This window comes from Hypanus sabinus, chromosome 9, assembly GCF_030144855.1.
Source record: "Hypanus sabinus isolate sHypSab1 chromosome 9, sHypSab1.hap1, whole genome shotgun sequence".
Taxonomy (NCBI): domain Eukaryota; kingdom Metazoa; phylum Chordata; class Chondrichthyes; order Myliobatiformes; family Dasyatidae; genus Hypanus; species Hypanus sabinus.
In genome coordinates, this window is record NC_082714.1 from 26,421,089 (window position 1) to 26,431,783 (window position 10,695).

The window sequence follows — 10,695 nt, forward strand, 5'->3', positions numbered from 1 at the left end:
TGTCCAGAGAGCTGTGAATTTTTGAGTTTCTGTATTCCAGAATGTCATTATGTGCAGTCAATTTAGTATTGAGGTTGATACTCTTGCAGTCCAGAAATATCTGGTCATGGGGATTTTGGTGAAGATGATACTGGGAGAGCAGGCTTGAGCTGCCTTTTGATCTACTCCTGCTAATCATACTGAAGTTCTTGGTCCATGGAAGGGAGTTGAAAGATAAAGGACTATATATTTTTTGTTTAAATCTTGATTGGTCACTGTCTTCCATAATTTTGGAGCCAGATTGGTTGCCATGCAGTAATTTATCAGATATCAGTATAAATACTTGCCATTGATTGGACTACTCTAATTTTAAAATAAAGTTGCAAGTAGTGGATGCGTTTTAAAAATTAGGAAGTAATGTAATTGGTAGCTAGAGCATTTGAATTAATTGGAAGTAAATACACAATAATTCTTATTGTCTGTTTTGCACCAAATAAAGAACTAATTTATTGAGTAAGATTTCATTTCCTTGATTAGCACTGTGAAGGCTTGTTTGGATCTGCTGGTCCCATGGTTACAGCACTATATTGACAGCCAAGATGCCGGAACAAAGGGTTATTGTGATGTGGCTCTTCATGGGTCATTCTACTCTGCTTGCCAAGCTGTGTTTTATATATTCATATTCCATTGCAAACAGTTACTGGATGGAAATCTGAAAAAAGGTAACTGATTAGTTTGGTATTAAATTTCATAGTCATTTAAAAGAGTGTAGGTAATTATCTAAAATACATGTTCAAAATGGAAAATACAACATGAATGAAGTGGCAGGAATAATGAGTGTTGCATGCCACAGCGGTATAAAACAGATTTACACTTGCAAGTTTCCAGAACATTAGTTTGTCTCAGTTATGTTGCTGTATGGATAATGTTACTCTTTGAATGTTAAGCATTCTATTTCCCTGCTGTGTCACATTAAGGGAGGGGAAATCAGAATCATCATTTATTGCTGTTCTTTTTTTGAATAGAACAAGTGAGACCTTGTAAGGGTCCACAGCCAATTGATCCACTCACTTGGGAATGATGATAGAAATACAGTGAAATGTAATGTATGTCAGACACTGACAATGTGTTTGGCTTGGGCTGCTGTTATAAATAAATGGTATACTGCATTGAGCACAGCAGAAAGGCAGAGAGATCCAGTCAGTACTGATTGTATACACAACCATTAGTGGATAGCTGTTGCATAACACTGGTACAGACAATAAAAAGATCGAGAACTTAAAGTATTATGCACGTTTTCTTTCATTTCTGTTGAAGTCCTTTTAAGAATGTCATTAATTTTGCATAATAAAATGAATGCTGAGGTAGCTTTGAAATTAAATCTTTACATATTTATTTGCCTTTCTGTACAGGTTTGACATACTTAGAAAATCTAAATTTTGAACGTATAGTAATGTGCCAGCTGAACCCACTGAAAGTTTGTTTACCTTCTGTTGTCAACTTGTTCGCTGCTATTACTAGGTGAGTAGTATTGGATATTGGTAATAGAATATCTTGGAACCAAGTACAAAGACTGTTTGACATTGCGTTCCATATCTGAATTGTGTAATGTATTTAAGTATTTATAGATAGGGACCCTTGATACTCAAACAACTTGTATAAAAATAACATCAAAAGCAAAAGCCTTTTTAAAAAAAAGTTGTAAAGTTAAACCCTAAAGCAATTTCTGAAATAGATTTATCACTAAAGAAACATTCAGTACGTATAATCTGAATGCTTTAAAAATAATTAAAAATTCAGCATTACAGATCTGCATAAACAGCCTCAGCACTTTTGAGAGTGTTTTGTAATGTCATCTTTGATTGGGATTAGAGAATTCCAGATACAACCTGTGGTGTGCTGATGATATTTTGGTGGGTGGTCTCGTGTATATAATGTCATAATTTTTCTTCTATTAATCAAGTAATTGAAAGTTTTGGAGAACACCACCAAGATTTTTCTAATAAGCTTTCCATTTAGTATGAAGTCATGATAATTTGCATAGTTACAAAATTCAGTGTATGTTTTACCACCACTGAGCCCAGAGATTACTGAAAATGTCCATACAACAAAATCTCTGTTTACTGCTTCAGTGGAAAAAGAGGTAACAGAAATTCATCCAACTTTGGTTTTTTGTTGTAGAATGAGGTGAAATCATGTCTTGGGCTACTATGAACAGTTTAAACCAGAGACAGCCAGAATTAACTGCAGTAGCAAGCTAGACCATGCTTTTTGCTGATCCATGTACTGATCTTTTTTTTTTGGATCTGCCGGTGTTTACGGTTGGTAAATATCATTTTGATTCTAAATGTTGAGGTCCTACTTAGGATGTAGTGACCCAGAATGAACACTGCCCACAGAGCAGCAGAAAGAAGACTTAACAGCAAACAGAACATGTTTTTGTACTCTCCAGCTTTTTAGGGATTTGGCCTTTTTGATACTAGCATTCAAAAAATATTAACATTCAATTAAAAACAAAGTTAAATTATTTAATATAATTAGAAAAATGAATAAGATATTTGACATGGATTTGACTCTTATTGTTGGAAATGTGCATTGGCTACATGAATTGTCTGAAAGCAATAATCGGTCTGTCACACTCTGGTTCTCCACCCCCCCCCCCCCCCCCCCCCTCCACTGACCTGGAACATCTGATGATTTAAGTGCTGACTGTTTTACTTACCAAGAGAGTTCTCTTCCATGATCCTGACCATATTTGAGGTACTGAGTGTCGAATCAGCAAACACTAAACAACCTATCCTGACACCTTCCAATTCATTGCCAGAGTCTTCACTCAGGCTTGTTTAAAGAAATCTCTGCCCAGTTATCATCGACGTGTCATCTGCAGCACAAAGGATCCCAACACACTGTTAACTATGATTTGGAATGCCTACCGTTCCATCCCTAGACCGCATTGTGGGAAATCTGATCATCTGGCTATCCTATCTGCACCTCTGCTTGCTCTTTAGGCAGAGACTAAAGAGCAAGACTCCAGAAGTAAAAACAACAAAGAGATGGTGGTGGGAGACAGAGAAGTGGCAGTGGAATTGCTTCGAGTTGGTGGATGGGCCGTGACTCAGAGGACTTGAACAAATGCACAACAGTTGTCGTGGACTTTATAAAAACAGTTGTAGATGAGTGTGTCGCCACAACATCATTCAGAGTCTTCCCTAACCAGAAGCCCCAGATAAGCCATGAGATTCACAATCTGCTGAGGGCTAGATTGGTGACATTCATGTCTGCTGACAAGTAAAGTACAAGAGCTCCATGTACAACCTCCAGAAATTCCAGACCAAATCTCTGAAGATTGCTTGATGGCTGTGGGAGGGCTTGAATGCTATCACCTGCTACAAAGTGAAACCAAGTGACATAGACGACAACAAGGTTTTGGTCCCAGATGAGTTCAATGCCTTTTATGCTAGCTTGACTGTCAAAATGTGGAGGCACCTTCTCAAGCTCCCACAGCCCTCGATGACCCCATGATTTCAGCCTCTGAGGCTGATGTGAAAGAAGGGTGAACCCACAGAAAGCATTCGGCCCAGTTTGGGGTACCTGGCTGAGTACTGAAGACCCATGCTGGCTGGAGTGCTCACTGATATCTTTAACCTCTCACTTCAGTATTCTGAAGTACCCACCTGCTTCAAGCAGGCTTCAATTATACTGCTGCTTAATAAGAATGTAGTTACAACAGCAGACGCCATTTCATTGGCTCTTCAGTCAACCATGGAACATCTAGACCATGAAGATACATACATCAGGATGGTCTTCATTGGCTATAGCTCAGCATTCAATACTATCAATACTATCATCCCCTCAAAAATTAATCAATAATTTCCAAGACATAGGCCTGAATACCTCCTCGTGCAACTGGATTCTTGATTTCCTTAATTGCAGAGCTCAGTCAGTTTGGTTTGGAGCAACATCTCTGCTACAATCACCATTAGCACAGACACACCACAAGGCTGTGTGCTTAACCAACCCCCCCCCCCATATTACAGGAGGAGGAGACTGAAGGTCCATGAATCAGTGCTCGTTTGGGGGATGAGAGGTTGAGAAGGTCAACAACTCTTAAGTTTATCGGTTTTATGTTTGGGTGCAGCATGTAAACGTCTTTACAAGGAAAGCATGGCAGTGGCTCTACTTTTTTCCAAGTTTGTGTAGATTTAACGTGCCATCTAAAACTTAGACAAACTTCTATAGATGTGCAATGAAGAGTTTATTGATAGGTTGCATCATAGCCTGGTATGGAAACACCAGTGCCCTTGAACAGAAAAGCCTACAAAAAGTAATTGATACAGCTCAGTCCATCATGGGTAAAGACCTCTCCACCACTGAGCACATCTACATGGAGCAGCATCCATGATCAAGGATCCCCATCATCCAGACCATTCTCGCAGTTGTCATCAGGAAGAAGGTACAGGAGCCTCAGGTCCCACACCACCAGGTTCAGGAACAATTATTGCCCCTCAACCATCAAGCTTTTGAACCGGAGGGGAGAACTTCACTCACCCCAACACTGAACTGTTCCCACAATCTATGGACTCCTCTCAATATTTATTGCTTGCTTATTTATTATTCCTTTTTTACTTACCGTATTTGCAGTTTGTTGTCATTTACAGGTTGGTTGTTAATCTTGTTATGTATGGTCTTTCATTGATTCTATTGTGTATCTTTGTATTTAGAAACATAGAAAACCTACAGCACAATACAGGCCCTTTGGCTCACAAAGTTGTGCCGAACATGTCCTTACCTTAGAAATTATCTAGGGTTACCCATGGCCCTCTTCTAAGCTCCATGTATCTATCCAGGAGTCTCTTAAAAGACCCTACTGTATCTGCTTCCACAACCATTGCCGGCAGCCTATTCCACGCAGTCACCACTCTCTGCGTATGTCTGTACATACATACATACATACATATATACATATACACGTGTGTGTGTGTGTGTGTATGTATATACATATATATATAAATCAATCAATCACCCCTGACATCTCTGTACCTACTTCCAAGCACTTTAAAACTGTGCCCTCTCCTGCTAGCCATTTCAACCCTGGGAAAAGCATCTGACTATCCATATGATCAATGCCTCTTATCATCTTATACACCTCTTATCAGGTCTCCTCTCATCCTCTGTTGCTCCAAGGAGAAAAGGCCGAGTTCACTCAACCTATTCTCATAAGGCATGCTCCCCAATCCAGGCAACATCCTTGTAAATCTCCTCTGCACCCTTTCTGCAGTTTCCACATCCTTCCTGTATTGAGGTGACCAGAACTGAGCACAGTACTCCAAGTGGGGTCTGACCAGGGTTCTGTACAACTGCAACATTACCTCTTGGCTCCTAAACTCAATCACACGACTGATGAAGGCCAATGCACTGTATGCCTTCTTAACCACAGAGTCAATCTGCGCAGCAGCTTTGAGTGTCCTATGGACTCGGACCGAAGATCCCTCTGATCCTCCACACTGACAAGAGTCTTACCATTAATACTATATCCTGCCAACATATTTGACCTATCAAAATGAACCACTTCACATTTATCTGGGTTGAACTCCATCTGCCACTTCTCAGCCCAGTTTACTGTGAATGCCCACAAGAAAATGAATCTCAGAGTTGCATAAGGTGACATTAACACACTTTGATAATAACTTTACTTAAAACTTTTTATGCAATCCATTACCGGCCACTCAAAACACTTCAGAATTGTTGAGGTCAGTGCCACAGGACAGTAATCATTTAGATCAGTTACTGTCGCTCTCTTGAACACCGAATGGTGGTAGCTAGCTGCCGTAAAGCCTGCAGGGACAGTGGACTGTTGCAAAGAGATATTAAAGATGTCTGTTAAGACTTCTGTGAGTTAGGCTACATAATCCCTCAGTATTTGTCCAGCCACATTGTTCAGCCCCACAGCTTTGCGTGGGTTTATCCTGGCTAGGATATTCCTCACCTTGACTGTGGCTGGGCAGTGCCTGTTCCACAGGGGAATGGGGATTTTCCTCGATGTCACATTGTTCATTGGGTCATACTGTGTTAAAATATTTTAAGGCCAATTGATATATGCATAGATTAGGCAACACTATCTAACCAAAGTATCCAATATTTTTGTTGCAGGAAGTATCAATTAGTCTTCTGCTACACAATTATTGAACGAAACAATCGACAGCTCATACCAATTGTTAGGAGTGGTGTTGGAGGTGACTTGGTGCAGGTTTGCACTAATCCGCTGGATTGCTTCTTTCCCTTTGATCCTTATATTCTTAAAAGGTTTGTGAACATCATTATTTGATTTAAATCTTAAATGAAATAAGGGGGAATTGCTTTTAGTAAAAATAGTCAGAAAATGGAATTTGGTCATGTTTGTTGAGGCTGATATGGTTGCATGAAAAAGGAAACTAGGTAAATAATAGGAGAAAATGGAATAGAAAGAGACTGAAAGTTGAAGAAACGTAGGGCAGATGGGAGGATTGTCATGGAGTTTAACATTCATGATACAGACTACTGGAGAACAACAATATATTTCCTGCTTTCAATGTTGTGACCAGGTTTTTGAAATATATGAATTCACTTTGAAAATGCCCTTTTCAGCTGTTTAATATTTCATATCTTTGTTACTGAGTGCCACAGGTTTCTTCCCATTTCCTTCCTCTTGAATTAATATCAACATTTTGTATTTTATTAAAACAATATTAATAACTTGTGCACTGCCAAAGTGTATTTGTTATCTTTGACTTGAACTATACAGAAGTCATGATGATTCAACATGTGTATGATTTTTTCATTATTACTTGAGTATAGATGGCAATTTTTCTTCATCTAACAGATCTAAGAAAATCTTTGAAGGTATGTATCAGGTCTGGGAGGATTTAAGCCTTCAGGATATTCAGGTTTCACAGAAAATCACAAAGCAGGTGGGTAGATCTGATAACAACAGAATATATTTTTATGACAATGCAATAACATTTAGTGGGAAAATATTTTACTGTATTGGCTTGTTTTCCCTGAGTGCTTATTCATAGACTTTTATTCTGTATGTCCATTATTTCTCTCTTTGCAAAGAAAAATTTGCCATGAGAGACTTATATAGCAGATAGCAGCCACTTGAATAGTTGTGATGGTGAAAGGACCACTGTTATGGTGGTTATTAAACAAAAGGCTCAGAGCTCAGCTGATAAATTTCCACTGAACTCTTTATCACCAGAAAGTATGAGCAAAGAAACAACAGATAACAATTTCCCTTAAGTACTAAATTTGAATAATACTATAGGAGTTAAACTCTAACTCATATTGATATTCTTTGAACCATTACTTTATTAAATTTAAGTAAGAATTAATCAGGAGTTTAAAAGTAAAAAGATTATATAATTTTAAAAAACACTGGTGAAAACTTAGCTGCATACAATTCCTTGTGTGAATGAAGAAAATTACTGGTAGGTACAAAGCTTCTTTATTGTTCAACAAAACAAGGTACAGCAGGCATCATACAGAGACATTTTCAGTCAAAAGGTCTAGCTGGCTCGACATGGGGCTCGATATTTTATGTGCCAAAAGGACAATTTTAATCAGCATTGTCTGGTCTGTGTTTCTCTGCCTTTAGAAACCTATTGTTCAGAACTGTGCTCCAAATTAAATCCACAGTACATACTCAGATGTGAAGTCTGGTAACCAAAGTCAGTTGCTAAATGTATCTGTCCAAACCCAAAAATCACTCTAACATAATTCAGATCATCACACTGGAAAGATGCAATAGTGCAGAGGAGATTGACCAGAATGTGGCCTGGGATGGTGTGTTACAGTTATGAAGAGAGACAAGGGAATCTAGATCTATTTTCCCCAGAGTGGAAGAGATTAAAAGGGGATATAATTGAGGAAATATGATAAACTGCAATAAATTATCACTATGTCAGAGATAGATTAATCTAGAAAATATAAATTTGGGGCAAGAGATTTAGCAGGGTTCTGAGGGGATATTTTTTGCCAGAGAATGGTGATAATGTGGAATGCCCTACCTGCGAGAGTGGTGGAAGCAGACTCACCGACAGCATTTAAGAATTGTCCAGATAAGTCTTAGGCATAGAACGTTAATACGTTACTGGCCAAGTGATGGAAGATGGTATACAGATGTGTGTCTATTTGCTAACGTATTGGGCCGAATGGCCTGTTTACAAGTGATTGTATGTTAAGTAAAATAACATTTCCTACTTGCCATTACTTCAGTTTTGATTTCTTTGAACACCATATGCATCTTAGGAACTGTTAAAAGAAAATATTTAACAAAGTCCCTTTTTCCAATGTATGCTAAGGACTGACATGCTTAAGTGTCAAAAGGTGCAACTGCTCGGCAGCCAGAATATGTTCAGGAAATGTTGCTATTTAAATTTCAGGGCAAATTTAATATTGAATCTCATAAGATAAGGACTAAGGTGGTTACACTTAAAGAAAATGACAGTTGTTATCTTTCACTGCACGTAGGAGCTGCTTTTAACCTATAGATAGGCAACCTATTTACTTGACTCGAGATTATAATGCTCAAGATGGTTATTCTAGAGATGCAGAACTTTGGAATAGCTAAATCGAACAAAAGATAATTTATTGTTTTGATTTAAAAATTAATGTAAAACATGAAACTGTTTTGTATTGGTCTGATTTTCAAGTATTTAATATTTTTTCCCCGACTATCAATTTGTAGGATTCTGCTGAAGATGAAGAGGATGATTTCTTAAAAGGAGAGTCGTTGCACAGTGAGACTTTTGGGATCATGCCAAATTCTTTTGAGTCCAATGTGCAAAGTCCTAACAGCATGGGTTCTCCTGTTACTTTCCACTGCATCAGCTCTGAACAACTGTAAATGAGATAAATATACAAATTTTCAGATATGGTTTCATAGAAACAAAATGGAGGAGTATCCGTATAGGAAATTGTTTATAATTTTCATAAATAGAAGTTGGCTTTTGTCTAGACTATTTTTATTTTGTTTTACTATGCAAATATTAATTCATCAATTGTGTATATTTTGTATATTTGTGTACATAGTAATTTGTACATGTTTACTATATTTTAAAATAATTTGTCTTTTTAAAAAAATTATTTTTGGTTCGGAAGTTGTTTTGATTCTCAAGTTGGGGGTTCAAATTTATTTTCTTTCTGGATTAGGAAAGTCCAGGCATATATGCAGAACCAATGATGGCAGTTTCCAAATAGAAGTGGTTAAACTGCAGTCCCTGTGGCTGATTTACTCTAATTAGGACTGGATTGTCAATGTTTGAAATACTTTTCTCCTTGTGATTTTGGGAAGAGTGAGAGAGATTGGATGCAGGGAAGCAAAACCAATTTCCATTTTATTACCCTTTGTTTTCTCATAGTTATTCATCTACTCGATTTGGCTATTTTAAACTAAGCAGCTGATTAAAAGTACAATTTGTTCGTAGAAGTAAAAAGAAATTATATAATTTATATTATATTTGAATATAAGGGAATCTAATTAAGAATAATAGATGTTCTGAAAATTAACAAATTCATCAACTTCAGATGAAACTTCACCAAAACCCAATATTCAGAAGCTGTTCTTTCCAGAATTCTCAATTTTAAAGTTGGAATCTTTGCAAAATGCATTGAGGATTGTTTTCCTATTGTAATCCAGTCTGAATTGTAGCAGAAACTGAAAGTAGATTGATATGTTCTACCACTGTAAAATGTAGTGATTTTGTTTTTATTTGGCTTTAAGTTATTGCTATCTTAATTAACTGCTGCTAAGTTACTAATGTCGGGTATTCAGTTTGAGTTACAGTTAGTCACGACGTGATGGCAGCGAATGGAGATCTTACTCGTGTTTCAGAACATCCAAGAATGGCAAAACTTGTTATCTCTTTGTGTATTTTGGTGCCAGAATAATTTTACCTTTATGGTTTGCACCACCTCAGTGAAGTGTGTCCTGTTCATTTTGTTGTCATTCATTTGTACCAGGCAGATACTTGTTTTGTAAAAAAAAATCTTCCGTTTTCAAAGGTTCAAATTGTACATATCTGATTAAATTTTGCATTCTCTCAGATTTGAGTGAATAATTCATTATTCAATTGTTTATAGCATCAATAATATAGTTTTCCTGCATTTTCTACTTTTGGTCAGATGTTTGAATCAATTTTAGAATTTAATGTATGCCTGTGATATTGCATCCAATCTACCCATTCATCTGTTATTTTATACTTAGCCTTCTAATGTCCAATACTTTGAAAGGTACAAGTTAAAAGCAATAAGGTGTAAAGTGACCATATTATCCACAGTGCCAACTTGCTTTTTAAGGCTGCCTGCTGTAAGGAAAAAGTTAAATGTGATTCCTCCGGTATATGCTAAAATAAAATGGAATTCTGTAAGACAAAATTGGAAAAAAGTATAGTTGACATTCGGGCTGAGAACAACTGTACTTTTTCCCATAGATGCTGCCTGGCCTGCTGAGTTCCTCCAGCATTGTGTGTGTGTGTGTGTGTGTGTGTGTGTTGCTTGGATTTCCAGCATCTGCAGATTTTCTCTTGTTTGTGATTAGCTTAGAATGGGATTGTTTTGAGAAAGTACAGGAGAACCAGTCTACAGTAATGTTTTGAGAAAGTTAAAGGAGTACGACTACAGCCATAATAGTGAAAACATTGTGCTGTGAGTTTGTGCTGGTGCAGGTAGCAAATGCTT

The 10,695-nt window shown here is 37.4% G+C and overlaps 1 protein-coding gene across 2 annotated transcripts in view; it reads left to right on the top strand.

Moving 5' to 3' along the window:
• The window catches only part of rrn3 (RRN3 homolog, RNA polymerase I transcription factor), a 34,149-nt gene extending 24,088 nt beyond the window's left edge, over positions 1 to 10,061 (top strand). For both annotated transcript variants that reach the window (XM_059979346.1, XM_059979347.1), the window contains exons 14-18: positions 517 to 701; positions 1,392 to 1,500; positions 6,130 to 6,282; positions 6,839 to 6,926; positions 8,705 to 10,061. In XM_059979346.1, the coding sequence (XP_059835329.1) occupies positions 517 to 701; positions 1,392 to 1,500; positions 6,130 to 6,282; positions 6,839 to 6,926; positions 8,705 to 8,863 (694 nt within the window). In that variant the 3' untranslated portion in view covers positions 8,864 to 10,061. The remainder of the gene's footprint in view (positions 1 to 516; positions 702 to 1,391; positions 1,501 to 6,129; positions 6,283 to 6,838; positions 6,927 to 8,704) is intronic.
• The last annotated feature ends 634 nt before the right edge of the window (positions 10,062 to 10,695 follow it).